At 50.4% G+C, this 16,030-nt stretch overlaps 1 protein-coding gene across 1 annotated transcript; it reads left to right on the top strand.

Moving 5' to 3' along the window:
- Positions 1-779: 779 nt before the first annotated feature.
- LOC776171 (olfactory receptor 14A16-like) lies at positions 780-15,468 on the top strand (the record flags this gene model as incomplete). The annotated part of the gene is made up of 2 exons (XM_015272899.4): positions 780-1,664; positions 15,064-15,468. Coding segments are annotated over 2 exons (1,290 nt in total), but the record flags the coding sequence as incomplete, so codon positions are not given.
- Positions 15,469-16,030: the final 562 nt, after the last annotated feature.

Genomic DNA, 16,030 nt, shown 5'->3' with positions numbered 1-16,030 from the left:
CCAGGCTCAGCACTCAGCCTGCCCGGGGAGCTGCCCGGGGAGCTGCCCAGGGCGCTGCGGGGAGACGTGTGGGGGGAAGGAATCCCCCGTAGGGCAGGGGCCTTCTGCTGCCACAGCTGCTGCCTGGGGCAGGGGGATCACAGCTACGCTGCATCCCAGAATGTTTCCAAGAGCACTTTGCACAAGGAGATACAAGGCAGGGATTTTCCTTTTGCTATTCTTAGGGAAGGAAAACGATAGGAGGCTGAAATCTGAATAGAGGCTGTCAACTTTGAACACACCTCTGAGACTCCTGAATTTTACTTCACTCTGTCACTTGTTGTGTATACAGTCACAGAGAATGTGCTTTCAGCCACTCCTTGCACGAAAGATAGAAGCAGTTGAAATGATTGTCAATTTCTGCAAATAGGAATAATGCACTTAACCTGTGAACAGACAGCTTTCTCTAGAAGAAATTCATGTGCACAGAGGTTGGGGTTGTGGGATCTAAGAGCAGTTGGGGTAAACATGAGAGACATGGAAACATAAAATATCCAGGAGGCTGGGATATGATTAGAAAATGAGAGGAAGGCAAAACCTCCATAAGCTTCTTCTGCTTATGGATTGCTGAGCTTCATGAAATTAAATTCAAGGAATGGAGCTAATGAACACTGTCCTTAAAGAAAGAAAAGGTTTACGGCATAGCAGGAGGTGTGATTGTGAGAACTGCCTTGTCATTATCTTCTGCACCCTGAACAGGACTCCATGCCCAGGAACCACAGATGCCCAACAGCAGCTCCATCAGCGAGTTCCTCCTCCTGGCGTTGGCAGACACGCGGCAGCTGCAGCTCCTGCACTTCTGGCTCTTGCTGGGCATCTACCTGGCTGCCCTCCTGGGCAACGGCCTCATCAGCACAGCCGTAGCCTGCGACCACCGCCTGCACACCCCCATGTACTTCTTCCTCCTCAACCTCGCCCTCCTCGACCTGGGCTGCATCTCCACCACTCTCCCCAAAGCCATGGCCAATGCCCTCTGGCACACCAGGCACATCTCCTACGCAGGATGTGCTGCACAGGTCTTTTTCTTTTCATTTTTGTTTTCAGCAGAGTATTCCCTTCTCACAGTCATGTCCTATGACCGCTACGTTGCCATCTGCAAGCCCCTGCACTACGGGACCCTGCTGGGCAGCAGAGCTTGTGCCACCATGGCAGCAGCTGCCTGGGGCATTGGAATCCTTAATTCTCTGCTGCACACTGCCAATACTTTCTCACTGCCTCTGTGCCAAGGCAATGCTGTGGATCAGTTCTTCTGTGAAATCCCCCCGATCCTCAAGCTCTCCTGCTCAAAATCCTACCTCAGGGAATTTGGGCTTATCATGGCTGGTGGCCTTGTGTTTTTTGGGTGTTTTGTTTTCATTGTTGTGTCCTATGTGCAGATCTTCAGGGCCGTGCTGAGGATGCCCTTTGAGAAGGGACGGCACAAAGCCTTCTCCACGTGCATTCCTCATTTGGCCGTGGTCTCCTTGTTTGTCAGTACTGCCATGTTGGCCTACCTGAAACCCCATTCCATCTCCTCCCCATCCCTGGATCTGGTGGTGTCAGTGCTGTATTCGGTGGTACCTCCAGCAGTGAACCCTCTCATCTACAGCATGAGGAGCCAGGAGCTCAAGGATGCCCTCAGAAAAGTACGCCAATATACACTGTTTCTCCATCAAAAAGATGTTCAGCATACTCTCAGGACTACAAAAATTTAGGAAAAGTCCGATTCATTTTACGTGATGTTTCCATTTTTCATTAAGTTCGTTTGTCATACCTTTGATAAATTTAATTCCAATTAAATAATATTCATCATCAGTCTTTATGTTTGCTTATTTTTAGTTCTATGTGATGAACCTGTTCTACTTAAAGAACTAGGTTATATGAAGAGATAACAAAATCCACAGAGGATCATTTGTTTTGCCTCCCATCTGGTCTGGATCATCTGAAGAGGCTCAGGACTTCAGAAACCAATGTCACACAGAGCAGCAGTGACCCTGAGGGATGTCTGTCAGTGCCTGGTGGGGACTCTGCTGCCTTTGAGTTGTGCTGCTGCTTCTGGAGCCCTGGAGCCACAGCCACGGGCAGCAGCAGGACGTGGTCTTTTCAGTGCTGCTCTCTTTACAGTTTCCAACTGTTGTCCTGTGTCCTTGCATTTATGTCCGATCTCGGTTCTGGTGCAATTGGTTACAATGCTGTTGTCTGTACGGTGGCACCACTGTGTCTGCTGGCAAGGCAGGCAGTGTGCAGCACTGTGCCATGGCTGGCCTCCCTGATGGGGCCATTGTAACAGAAGGGGCTGTTCAGGGGAGGGCCAGAGGCCTACACACCTCTTCTAAAGCTGTGCCAGGAATATAGGCAAGGAGAAGCCCTCGGGAAAGTCCTCTTGCTTTCCCGGGGTTCTGTATGGTTCAGAGTCCCAGGCTGATCTGTGAGGACCAAAGGGCAGACATGAACTCCCTTCTTGATTTTACATGGCCCAGCCAACATTAACTGGTCAGTGTAAGAGTCTGAGTGGGCAATGAATGATTCCTTATGGAATGACAGAGCATTGATCCAAAGGAACAGGGGAACCTGAGGAGCCCACCACCAAATAAGTGCTCTGCAATGGTGCTGTTGAGCCAGCAGGGCAGATGGAGGTGGACTCAGTAGTAGAGATTGCATCCAGTCGGAACTGCCTCCCACCCTGAGCAGCACAGGGTCAGCCCGGTGTCCCAGGGCACCACAGTTCCCTCGCTCTGCAGAGCAGCTCCACCAGCTCAGGGTCCCACAGGGAGCACGGGGAGGGAAGCAGGAGGGAACCAGGAGCTGCTGCCAGGCCAGCATGGACACACCAGCCTGGGCAAGGCTGTGTGGGAGGAGGGCTGGTCCTGGAGAAGGGCTATGGAGCATTGCTGTTTGTTCAGGGATGGATGGATGAGAAGGAACATGCTTTGCTTGCCCTCCTGTCGTAGGTGGCTGCACCAGAGAGGACCTTCAGCCAGCACCTGGATGGGGCTCAGCCACCTACGTCACCCTCCCCTCTCCAGTGCTGTCCCTGATGATGCACTCAATGAACTCCCAGTGTTGTTTGGCCTTCACGTCTTCCAGGGGCCATTCAGGAGCTGCAGTGACAGTGACCTGGCATCAGCACTCCAGTCACCTGTCCTCAGCCTGACTCTCCCTTGCTCCTCTGCCCTTTGTCCCTGCTGGGATGAGTGGTGTAGGAATGTGCTTCCTGTCCCCACATTGACTCCTTCCAGCTGCTGGCCCAGTGGTTCTGATACTGGACTTGATGGTGTGGGGCAGAGTCCATACCCCATGAGATGAGATGAGATGAGACCATGAGAAAAGATGATGTGAAGCAGCATTTTTGCAGTGGTGGCCTCCACGTTCATTTTGCAAGTGAGAACTTGTGCTCAGTTGCTCAAAGAGCCTACTGCTACAACCATGGCTTCAGTATATTGCTGCTGGCCTGGAGGTTCTACTGCAGCGTTATCTGCACTGGTCATGGCACAGGAATGACATTTCATAGACCAGCAACCTACTTTCTTCCTCATGTTATGGCATAAACCAGTGTCCTTCACTCTGATAGTGTTTGCATTAGCTCATGGATTAAGTGAGTTAGGCTTCTTCTAGTTATTTGAGGCACAATCCAATGCTTTTTGCTCTCCACCTCTGTAGCAGATTAACTGTACATAACCTTCATCTGAGGACTGACCTGATGAGTCTTTTCACACTATTCTTTTTTAATTACCATAGTTTGGTGGGGACGTTTTCCCAACGTGATGGGTTTCACCACAGTGACTGTGACCTATACTTGAGACTTTCAGGCTGAGTTTGAAACCGATGACCCAAAATGGTTCAGGGATGTTTATCTGTATTGAGAACAAGGCAGAGTTACTCGGCTATCAGTGGCCATTTCAGCGCAGGGTCACCTCCAGAGATACACTGACTTGTCTGGGGGGCATTTAGTGTGCTGGGTTGGGCTGCAGCTACAGGGACCAAGACAACAGTTGGCAGTGTACTGCCCTGAGACCCTCTTCCCAACTTCCATCTGCAGCTTCCAGAGTGCTCTGGTCTCCTGCAGATCCCCTCAGACATCTGCCCTACCCAGACAGGACCCCATGGGCCTCTGGAGATGGCACTGGGTGCTTGTGATCACACAGTGCAGCAGGGCTGACTTATCATTTAACCTTCAGTTCATATGCTTTTCCTATTGACATTTATCGTTTCCTATCTATCTATGTAAAGTACTTATCCGTTTAGGGAGGTAAACAATGCAGGTGGGATATGGCTGAGGAGTATGTTCTGGTTTTAGGGAAAATTTTACTGTTGTTTGTTTTAAAGTAGGAAGAAACATCCTGTGCCTGTGTGCAGACAGCTCTCTAAGGAAAGCAGGTAAAGGAACGGCGTAAAGGAACTGTAACATCCAGCTGCAGACTTCAGTGGAGAATTCTGCTGTAGGGAAAAGTGATGCAAGTGCCAGGTGGCGTAGAGCTGACACGTCAGGCGTGGGGAGGTGAGCAGTCAGGTTGTCCGTACTGTGTCAGAGCTCAAGCAATTGCTTTTCCTGCCTATGCAGATCTCCTCAGGAGACTCTCTGTATCGACAACAATGGGAGAATGATGCTCCAGAAGCAACAAGATGCACTGCTTCAAATCAGAACACATTTTTATTGGGTGCCATTTGAAATCTTCTTCCTTTAGTACATTATTAAACCTCTCAAACTGTCTGTATAAATCTTGACTTCCGGCACATGATGGAACAGGCATGGCTCACTGCAACTTTCTGCGCTTCAGAGAAACTTGTGGTACATTTGATGCTAGGTCTATCAGCCTGAGGTACTGAGAGGAGAATGTTGTAAGCACTTGAGAAAGTCAAGTCAGAAGGAAAAGCTGAAGGTTCTTGGAGTACTAATGGGGCCCACTGAGGGACATTACAAACACAGCCTCCCCTTGGACTTGTTAGAGCAGGTAATTGGAAGCAATGATTACAGTCAGGTAAAGCATTGTGCTGAGAAATCCCTTGGTATGTTTGATGAAGAAGGGCCAAGGCCTGACATCCAGACACCTGAGGGGAGATCCATCGTATCTGGCTCAGGGCTTGTCCTGGGGTTGGTGGGTTGGGGCCAATTCTAAGCCATGGGATGGACAACTGTGTGACACCTCCCAGACTCTGCACAGGGATGCAAGGAGGCAGTGAGGCCTCATTACCATGAGAATAATAAATCTCCTCACAAACCATAGCCAAGGCGACTCAGACCTTACTGCTGCTGGGGCCCTCCATCCTCACCAGCACCCACTGCCTTCTCCTCTGCAGGCTTTCCTGTGCTGTTCCAGCCCAGCCCCTATTTCCCTGTGGTCTGCAGACACTCACCTCTCCTCTCTGTCCCGCTCTGACCCTGGCACTGCATTCACTGATGTCTCTCAAGCCTCTCTGAACATCCCTTGAAACACAAAGCCATGGAGTGATCCCTTCGCATGGCCCCACATCACAACCCTTCCAGTGACGTTTCTTCCTCTTCATACCCAGTCTCTACATTTCAAGCTGCACTCTGGGGTAGGTTTTTTTCCCCTCGTGTACATTTCCACTACCAAGGTAAGCTCCATCATGTTGGAAATCACTTCTGTATGGAAACACCACCCATCAACTTTCCTGTGGCCTGTCAGCCTCCTAGAAGAAGGAATGTCAGCGTCATCTTCCAAGGCACGTGCCAGCTTCTTGGGTAGACATGACCAGGTCATGTCCCTCCTGCTGTCGTGTTGTGTACTCACACAGAAGAGCCATCACAGTCCCTCACACAAACCTCCTCCTTCCTCTATGGGGCCTACCAGCTGCTTAGGCAGAGAGGATCCCACTGTCAGCATGTCAACCTGGCACTTTCTGTCGGCCTCTCAGGGACACGGCAGATGTGATCCTGTATGCACAGATCCCAGCCAGAAGTCAAGGGCTGACCAACAGCTGCTTCAGGCAGGGGTGAGCACACCATTCCTTCCTGTGACACATTCCTGGTGCTGGCCTATCAACTCCACAGACAGAAGTGATTTCACTGCCACCATCACAGCCACGTGCCACCTGCAGGTCCATGAGGTCCAGAGGCAGAGATGAGCTCATCACAGCATTCCGACCCACCTCCTCCTTATGGCCTCAAGCTGATCAGTCACATGTCACCTCCTGTACATACATCACCTCACATTCATCACTGCACTAAATGCATTTGCTCAAAGACTCCACGATTCCTGCTCTGCCCTGAAGAGCCAAGTACCCAAAGTTTACGGTTAGGGGAGGGATTGCAGGTGAGGAGGGCAGAGCACAGGAACGGGGTCTTTTGTTTTGGGTGTTCAGGATAGGCATTAAGGGTCAGAACTCACCTTTTGGGGCAGAGATGAAGCAAAGGTTTAGTGAGAGGTCTTGGTGTTCTGCTAAGGTTTTCAGGACAGTATAAGGGTATGGGCAAGCATTATTGATTAGTGTTTTGCTTTGGGCTGTAGTGATGGCTAGCATTAAATATCACACTATAATGCTAGCAGTTAAAGCTTGGTTTTAGCATGAGTAGGAGAGTAAGTCTGGGAATCTGTGAAGTCCATTCCTTGGGAACGTTCTGTGCAGCAACTTTTAAAGAAGCCCTGAGCCTTCAGGCACTGCCATGAGGAGATCTCTGTTAATGATAGACTTGCTGTGTTGGAAACAACCTGCATGACAGAAGTGCCCACTGCATGTCTTTGCTTGTGTTTGCAGCCACACAGCAGCACTGCCACCAAGCCACAGGAGCTGCAAGGCTAAGGGGCTGTGGGATTGAGGTTCAGTTCAGCACACCACCACCACACCACTAAATTCTGTCTCTCGGTGCAACATTGAGCCTTTTCTTGAACACTTTCTGTCTCACCTCTGTTGGCTGTTCCATTCCTGGGACAGAAGTGGCACCTCACTCAGGAAGGGGAAGGACACAAAGCTCTTGCAGGAGAACCTGCACCGCCTGCCATGCAGCTCTGCGCTACCCCAGAGTTGCATTTCCTACCTACAAATTCATGCCCCAGAATGTCTCCTGAGAGTCCTGAGGAACTTTTCCTGAGCTCTCATGCGTACTTCAGCTACCCCAGGGCATGCTGGAGGCAGTGCCCACCTCTGTGTGGCAAATGGAAAGAAGCACTGAAGGGAGACTTCAGGGAAATGTTTAAGCCTCTGAGATGAGAACCCATATCCAAGACCCTTTCCTATTCAGGGTCTCACAGAGATTGAGGAAGGGGGAATCTGACAACTAATGTGCAAAGCAGGTGCTGCTGCTGGCCTGCCAGAGGCACTGACAGATGTGAGCCTGAAAGCACAGATCCCAGCCAGGAGCCAAGGGATGTCCCGTCAGCTATTGCAGGCTGAAGTCACCACACAGTTGGATTAAGAGCCGTATGCTTCCTGCTGGATTGTGGGTTTCTGAGAGCAACTGACCCCAGCAGCTCCAGAAATGTCTCATAAGAAGAATGACAGACAAAATCATTGCACGTCCTACGTATTGTTAAGTTTCAGACAAAGCCTTGTTCCTCATGCACAGTGTCCCTGGGCTATACTGCAAAGGTACCAACTGAGAAGTAATTGATGTGGGTAAAAATTCAGTGAAAAACATTAGAACAGTAGAAATACAGAATAAAACTTTTAATATATTGCACTTGCAAAATAAATAAATAAATAAATAAATAAATAAATAAATAAGAAAGACAGATTGTCCCTGTAAAAATCTGCATTACAAGTCATGTACAGATAAAGATGGGCAGTTCATTGTTTTCAAAATACAACTGGTCACCAGTTTCCACAGAGCATCCTTGAGCTTCTGGTTCCTCATGCTGTAGATAAGGGGGTTCACTGTTGGAGGCCCCACTGTGTACAGAAATGACACCACCAGGTCCAGGGATTGAAAGGAAATAGCGGGTGGCTTCAGGTAGGCAAACACTACGGTGCTGACTAAGAGGGAGAGCACAGCCAGGTGAGGGAGGCACGTGGAGAAGGCTTTGTGCCGTCCCTGCTCAGAAGGCATCCTCAGCACGGCCCTGAAGATCTGCACATAGGACACAACAATGAAGACAAAACACCCAACTCCAATAAAGGCACTAGTACTGAGGAGTCCAAGTTCCCATAGAAATTCTGATTCTGAGCAGGCAAGCTTGAGGATCTGGGGGATTTCACAGAAGAACTGATCCACAGCATTGCCTTGGCACAGAGGCAGTGAAAATGTATTGGCAGTGTGCAGCAGGGAATAGAGAAGCCCAGTGCCCCATGCAGCTGCTGCCATGGTGGCACAAGCTCTGCTGCCCAGCAGGGTCCCGTAGTGCAGGGGCTTGCAGATGGCAACGTAGCGGTCATAGGACATGATGGTGAGAATGCAATGCTCTGCTGAGATGAAGAAGAGAAAGAAAAAGACCTGTGCAGCACATCCTGCGTAGGAGATGGCCCTGGTGTGCCAGAGGGCATTGGCCATGGCTTTGGGGAGAGTGGTGGAGATGCAGCCCAGGTCGAGGAGGGCGAGGTTGAGGAGGAAGAAGTACATGGGGGTGTGCAGGCGGTGGTCGCAGGCTACGGCTGTGCTGATGAGGCCGTTGCCCAGGAGGGCAGCCAGGTAGATGCCCAGCAAGAGCCAGAAGTGCAGGAGCTGCAGCTGCCGCGTGTCTGCCAACGCCAGGAGGAGGAACTCGCTGATGGAGCTGCTGTTGGGCATCTGCGGTTCCTGGGCATGGAGTCCTGTTCAGGGTGAAGAAGATAATGAGAAGGCAGTTCTCACAGTCACACCTACGGCTATACTATAAAAATTTTTCTTTCTTTTAGGAGCATGTTCATATAGCTCCATTACTTGATTTTAATTTCATGAAGCTCAGCATTCCATAAGCAGGAGAAGATTATGGAGCTTTTCCTTTAATCTCATTCTCTAATCTTATCCCATCTCCCTGGATGTTATCATTAGTTTGCATATCTCATAACTTTGCCCCAACTGCTACTAGAGCCCGCAAGCCCAACCTCTGTGCCCTACTGTTTCTGTTAGAGAAAGCTGCCTTTTTTCTGCCTAAGTGCATTATTCATGTCTGCAGTCAGTGAGAATATTTCACCTGCTTCTATCCTTCGAGAAAGGAGAGGCTGAAATCAAATTCTGTGGGACTGAATACAAAACAAGTGATTGATTATAGTAAAATTCCGGAGTCTCAGAGATGTGTTGGAAGTTGACAGGTCCTTTTAGATTTCAGCCTCCAATCCTTTTCCCATCCCTAAGAATAGGAAAAGGAAAATCCCTGCCTTGTATCTCCACTTGCAAAGTGCTCTTGAAAACATTCTAGGGTTCAGTGTAGCTGTGATCCCCCTGACCCAGGCAGCAGCTGTGGCAGCAGAAGGCCCCTGCCCTGCTGGGGGGCTCCTTCCCCCCACACATCTCCCCGCAGCGCCCTGGGCAGCTCCCCGGGCAGGCTGAGTGCTGAGCCTGGCAGGCGGCAGAGTCCCTGCCCCGGCACACAGCCCCTGGGGCACAGCAGGGACCCTGCTCTGCACCACAGCCCTGGGCTCCCGGCTGCACCCCCGGCTGCACAGCCTGCAGCCGTCCTGGGACACACAGCCCTCAGGAATGTACTCTGGTGCCGCAGTATGGAAGCCCTCAGCTGGAGAAGGTCTTTTTCCCTCATAAAGAAACACAGTGTCTGCAGCCTGATCTGCAATGGGATGTCCCAGATTTAGTTACCCCTCTACTAAAAGCAGCTGCATGGCCTGCAGTGAGACTTACCGTGTCAAGGTCTGTGAGCTATTCTCATCCAGTGATCTCACAGCCTGCTCACACTCCACATATCCTTTAAGCTCTCTCCCCTTTCTCTACACTCCTACTGTCACTTGCGGGCTGTGCTGTGCAGAAGAGCTGCTCCTGGGCACAGCTGTCACTCTGCTGCACTGCCCTCTTGTATGAGCTATCTGTGTCCCTGGAGCCTGGCCCAGCTCAGGTGCTGAGGATGTGATTTTCTCTTCCACACTGCTCCCCCTGGACATGTCCCCGGGGCTCTGGGGCTGGCAGCTCCTGACAGACAACAGGGTCATCTCTGCAAAATGTACTTTGAAGTTAGATGAATTAATCACCAGCAAACAGGTGGATTCCAGAAGCATGGTTCATCCTAACTGATCGTGTTTGGCTAGCAGAAGTGCATATGCCTCATCTGGAAACCTCTGCTCATGGACCTTAACAAAAAGGACATGCAAACAAGGAGAAGGGACTCCATGACTTCCCCTCTGCAGGGCAGTCATTCAGCTGAGGCAATCAGTTCAGTTGTCTCATCTCCAGATGCAAAACCCTGGGTTGAAATAAGGTTCAGTTTCCCACAGACCCACGGGAGCTGGGACTCCTCTTGGTTCAGATCAGATGTGCACAATGTGTTGCCTGCATGCATGATCCCCTGGTCTGAATCCTTTGTCCTTCATCAGCAGGAAGTTACTTGCTCGCACATGGACACTCGATGATGACCAAGGTGCCTGTAGTGCTCCTAGATGTGTGCAACAGTGCCTGCAAGCTGTGGTAGACCACCTCCGAGAGAGCCATCTCCTTACAGAGCATCAGCAGGGGGCCAGGCAGGGAATGGGAGTATACTTGTCCATCCTAAATGTCATCAGATCTCCGAGTAATGGGCACCTGAGAGTGCCATTTTTCACCTCCCCCCATGGAGCATGCAGAGTTATTCAGCTGACCAGATGGATGAGCTCACCAGAAGAAAAGTCAGATCTTTCTCTATCCCCCATCTATTGCATATTCCAGAACTTAAGGCATTACAAAGCTGTGACACACCTACATTCTCTCACTGATGATACCTTCCTTTGTTCTGGGCTCTCCCTTGCATGCCAGTTCCCTGGGTTCTCCAGCACACCTCAGCCAGATGGCAAATGCAGCTCAGGACCTTCAGGAAAGCCATACCCTGATACTGTCAATGCTCGCTGGAGAACTGTGAGCCCCACAATGGGCCTGGTACCTGCGTGCCACCTTCTGAACACCAGTACCACGGTGTAGATGCACGGCCCAGCCAGGCTAAATCAAATAATGCTTCTGGCATGGGATGCTTTCTGAAGTGTCTTTACACTAAGGAGAAGACCACAAACATTAACTCAGTGAGCTCAAAATCTCTGTGTATTTGCAGGCCTTGGGTCCTGTTTGGCTCATAGAGACATGGTGGCATGGTTCCCACCTCTGAGCTGTAGCAAAGGGAGGTGCGGACTCATTCTGGTGGATGGTCAAGGAAGTCGAGGATAGGCTGCTGCCCTCTGTGAGAGTGCACTGAGCTCTGCCTGGGGGTGGCAGAGGAGCCAGCTGAGAACTGATGGAAATAGCTTAAGGAGCAGACAAGCAGCATTTGTTTCTTGCTTCCTGATCAGGAATAACAAGAGGAAGGGGACAGGGATGTGTCTGAGTTACGGCTGGGATGGAACTGTTTTCTTCACGCTGCCTGGTATGATGCAGTGTTTTGGTTGTAGGAGAAAAACAACGTAGATACCACTCTGATGTTTACTGCTGCTGCTAAGTGGTGTTGTACAGACCCAAGGCCATTGTCAGTGGAGGGCTCCTGCATAGGAGATGTGCCTGGTGTGCCAGAGGGCATTGGCCGTGGCTTTGGGGAGAGTGGTGGAGATGCAGCCCAGGTCGAGGAGGGCGAGGTTGAGGAGGAAGAAGTACATGGGGGTGTGCAGGCGGTGGTCGCAGGCTACGGCTGTGCTGATGAGGCCGTTGCCCAGGAGGGCAGCCAGGTAGATGCCCAGCAAGAGCCAGAAGTGCAGGAGCTGCAGCTGCCGCATGTCTGCCAACGCCAGGAGGAGGAACTCGCTGATGGAGCTGCTGTTGGGCATCTGCAGTTTCTGGGCATGGAGTCCTGTTCAGAGTGCAGAAGATAATGACAAGGCAGTTCTCAGAGTCACACCTCCTGCTATGCTATAAAAACTTTTCTTTCTTTTAGGACCATGTTCATTTGCTCCATTACCTGAAACTGATGTCATGAAGCTCAGCATTCCATAAGCAGAAGCGGGTAATAAAGCTTTTTCTTTCCTCTATTTTTCTTATTTTATCCCCACTTCCTGGATATTTTAATCTGTTTCCAAGTCACATATCCTTACGCCAAGTGCACTTAGAGCCCAGCATCCCAACCTCTGTGCCCTTCAATTTCTTTTAGAGAAAGCTGCCTATTTGAAGGATAAGTGCATTATTCATGTCTGCAGAAAACGACAATAATTTCAGCTGGTTCCGTCCTTTGAGAAAGGAGACGCTGAAGGCACATTCTGTGTGACTGTATACAAAAGAAATGATTGATTAAAGTACAATTCAGGAGTCTCAGGGATGTGTTCAAAGTTGACAGGTGCTTTTAGATTTCAGCCTCCACTCCTTTTCCCTTCCCTAAGGATATAAAAGAAAAATCAGTGCCTTGTCTCTCCTCTTGCAAAGTGCTCTTCGAAACACTCTGGCGAGCTGTGTAGCTGTGACCCCACTGCCCCAGGCAGCAGCTGTGGCAGCAGAAGGCCCCTGCCCTGACCTGCCGGGGGGCTCCTTCCCCCCACACATCCCCCCGCAGCGCCCTGGGCAGCTCCCCGGGCAGGCTGAGTGCTGAGCCTGGCAGGCGGCAGAGTCCCTGCCCCGGCACACAGCCCCTGGGGCACAGCAGGGACCCTGCTCTGCAAAACAGGAATGGGTACCTGCATCTGGACTGGGTCTTTTTCCCTGAAATAGAAACACAGAATGTTTGCAGCCTGATCTGCAATGAGATGTCCCAAATTCAGTGATACCTCCAGGAAAATGAGCTGCATTGCCTGCCGCAAGAAACTTACCTTCTTAAAAGATGAGAGCAATGCTCCTCCAGTGAGCTCACAGCCTGCTCACACTGTACACATCCAGTAATCTCTCCGTCTTTTTTGTTATATCCTCATGTCACCTCCAATCATGTCCCTTGCCCTTTTGTGCTGTACAGAGGAGCTGCTCCTGGGCACAGCTCTAAAGAGCTGCCCACTTGTATGGGCTCCCTGTGTCCCAGGAGCCCGGCCCAGCTCAGCAGCAGAGGATGTCATTTTTATCCTTCCCACTCATCTCCCCTGAGATGTCCCTGAGTCTCCACAGCCAACAGCTCCTGAAAGACAACAGCATTGTGACTGTACTTGGAAATCTGCTGCATTAACCACCAAATGTCTAGTGGACAGTGATAAATTACAGACATACAGTTATTCCTACCAGAGAATGTTTGCTGTAACCAAAAGGGCACACAGAGAAGCACAAGGAGGGGTGAACTTCCCCTGGGCAGGGCAGTGATCCAGCTGAGGCAGTGCAGGCATCTCATCCCTAAATGGAAACCCTGCAGCTGAAATAGGATTCAGCTCCCCACGGACCCACAGGAGCTGGGATTCCTCTGGTTCATTTATGGTGTGCACAAGGAGTTGCCTGCATGTGAGCTCCTGCTCTGCGTCCTTGGTTTTTCTGCAGGGAGTCAGTTGCTCACACACAGACCCTGGGTGATGACCAAGCTGCCTCAGGCAGCTTCAACTGATGAAACCTCTGTTTTCTATTGGCTCACATGTAAATGGCGTCAGAAGCAGCCAAGTATCATGCCAGTTCTCTGGGCTGTCCAGCACACTCATGTGCAGCAACAAATGCAACACCTGGCCTTCAGGAAAGCCATGGCCCAGTTGCAGGCCTGAGCTCTTGTTTGGACCACAGGGACATGGTTTAATGGCTTCCACAACTGGACGGTCGCACAAGGGGAATGCAGAGTCTTTACAGAGGATGTGATTTTTTTCTACCCCACTCACGTTCCCTGAGAATTCCCTGGGTCTCCATGGCCAACAGCTCCTGAAAGACAACAGCATCGTGATTGCATTTTGTCTTGGATCTGCAAATGATGTCTAGATTGTTGGAATAGCACGACTCTCTTGCCATGGCTTGCTGCATGCACCACTCCCACTTGGCATCACGTTGTAATGCACAGCTGTTGTAGGCTGTGAGGATGTCCAGTATGAACAGGTAGTCAACCAGAATGCAACATTCAAGTTCAGAAGTTTCATATCCAAGTCAGAGGCACCATTGCCTCACTGGAAGAGTTTGACTCTGGAGATGTCATGTTTGATGCTAACTCACATGCAGAGGACCAATTAATGACTCCAAGCATCTCAGCAACAATATGCAGGAAGTGTTCTGAGTAGCTATAATCAGAGAGGATGCCGTCTTCTGAACACCAGAACCATGGTGTGGATGCAAGATCGAGCCAGGTTAAACCCACTGTTGCTTCTGATTTGGGATGCTTCCTGGAGCGTCTTTACCTAATGTATTCATCCAAAGGAATAAACAAGACGGAGCAGATTACCTTGAGTGTGACCACGTGGCACGTGCAGGACAGCCAGGGGATCAGGCCCAGCCAACATGAATTCATGAATGACGGGTCCTGCTTGACCTCCCTGCTCCTACTCTGACCAGATGACCTGCCTTGGTGCACAAGGGAAAAGCTGTGGATGTGATCTACCTAGACTTTGTCAAAGCCTTTGATTCTGTCTCCCACAGCACTCGGCTGGAGAAGCTGGCAGCCCATGGTTTGGACAGGTGTTCTCTTTGCTGGGTACTGGCTGGATAGCCAGGCCCTGGGGGTGGTGGCGAATGGAGTTAGATCCTGCTGGTGGCCAGTCACGAGTGATGTTCCTCAGGGGTCAGTACTGGGACCTGCCCTGTTTAATATCCATACTGATCCAATGGCTGATGACAGCAGGATGAGCTTTAGCAAGACAAAGTGCTGAGTCCTACACTTTGGTCATGATAAGTCCACGCATTGCTAATGGCCTGGGGCAGTGTGGCTGGCCAGCGGCAAGGAGGAAAAGGAGCTGGGTGTGTTAGCGAAGCACAATTGGTTCCGGATGAAACACGCAAAATTTTATCCAAGCTTAAGAAAGTATTTCTTTACTGTAAGCTGCTGATTAGCAGAAGTGGCTGCCCAGAGAGTTACGTTGCCTGTAGGTATTCAAAACACTTGTTGTGCCACTCTTGGAAATGCAATTCTGCAGCCCTGTGCACAGGTGGAGGCCTGTGAGGAATGGTGTTCCCAGAGGTTCATCTTGGGATTGGTGACCTTCATCGTGTTTATGAGTGAAATAGAGAGTGGGATGGAGTGTACCCACAACAAGTCTGATGATGACACCAAGCTGAGGAGTGCAACTGATACAACAGAAGGAGCAGATGTCATCCAGAGGGACCCGAAGAAACTTGAAAAGTGGGTGAATGTGAACCTGATGAGATTCAGCAAACCCAAATGCAAGGTGTTGAACATGGGTTGGGGCAATCCCAGATATGTGCACAGGCTGGGAAAAGAACTAACTGAGAGCATCTCTGCGGAGCAGGATTTGGGGGCCCTGATGGACAAAAGGCTGGACATAAGAAAGCAGTGTGCACTTGCAGCCCCAAAGACCAACAGCATCCTGTGCTGCAACCAAGGGGGCTGGCCAGCACGGTGAGGGAGTTGTTTGTCCCACCTGCTCCGACCCCATCACACCCCATATGGATTACTGCATCAAGGCCTGGGGCTCCCAACACAAGAAGGATGTGGAGCTGTTGGAGTCCATCTAAGAGGAGATCCACCAAGATGATCAGAAGGACGGAGAGCTTCTCCTATGAAGACAGGCTGAGGCAGCTGTGCTTGTTCAGCTAGGAGAAGAGAGGGCTCTGGGGTGACCTCACTGCGGCCTTCCAGTATTTAAAAAGAGCTCATAGGCAGGAAGGAAATCAACTTTCTGCACAGTATGAATATGGTAGGACAAGGAGAAAGAGTTTCTACTAAAAGAGGAAACATTTAGATTACATATTAGGAGAAAATTCTTTGCTCAGAGGGTGGTAAAGCACTGGAACAAGTTGCCCAGAGATGCTGGACAACAAGGAGGTGCTCAAGGCCAGGCTGGATTTGGCCCTGGACAACCTGATCTAATGGGTGGCAACCTGACCATGGCAGGGCAGTTAGAAGGGATATGTTAGGTTCCTTCCAACCTACCACATTCTATGACTTAATGATTCTGTGATAAG

This window comes from Gallus gallus, chromosome 33 (assembly GCF_016699485.2).
Source record: "Gallus gallus isolate bGalGal1 chromosome 33, bGalGal1.mat.broiler.GRCg7b, whole genome shotgun sequence".
Taxonomy (NCBI): Eukaryota; Metazoa; Chordata; class Aves; order Galliformes; family Phasianidae; genus Gallus; species Gallus gallus.
Note: the sequence above shows the minus strand (reverse complement) of the source record. Positions and strands in the feature narration are given on the sequence as shown.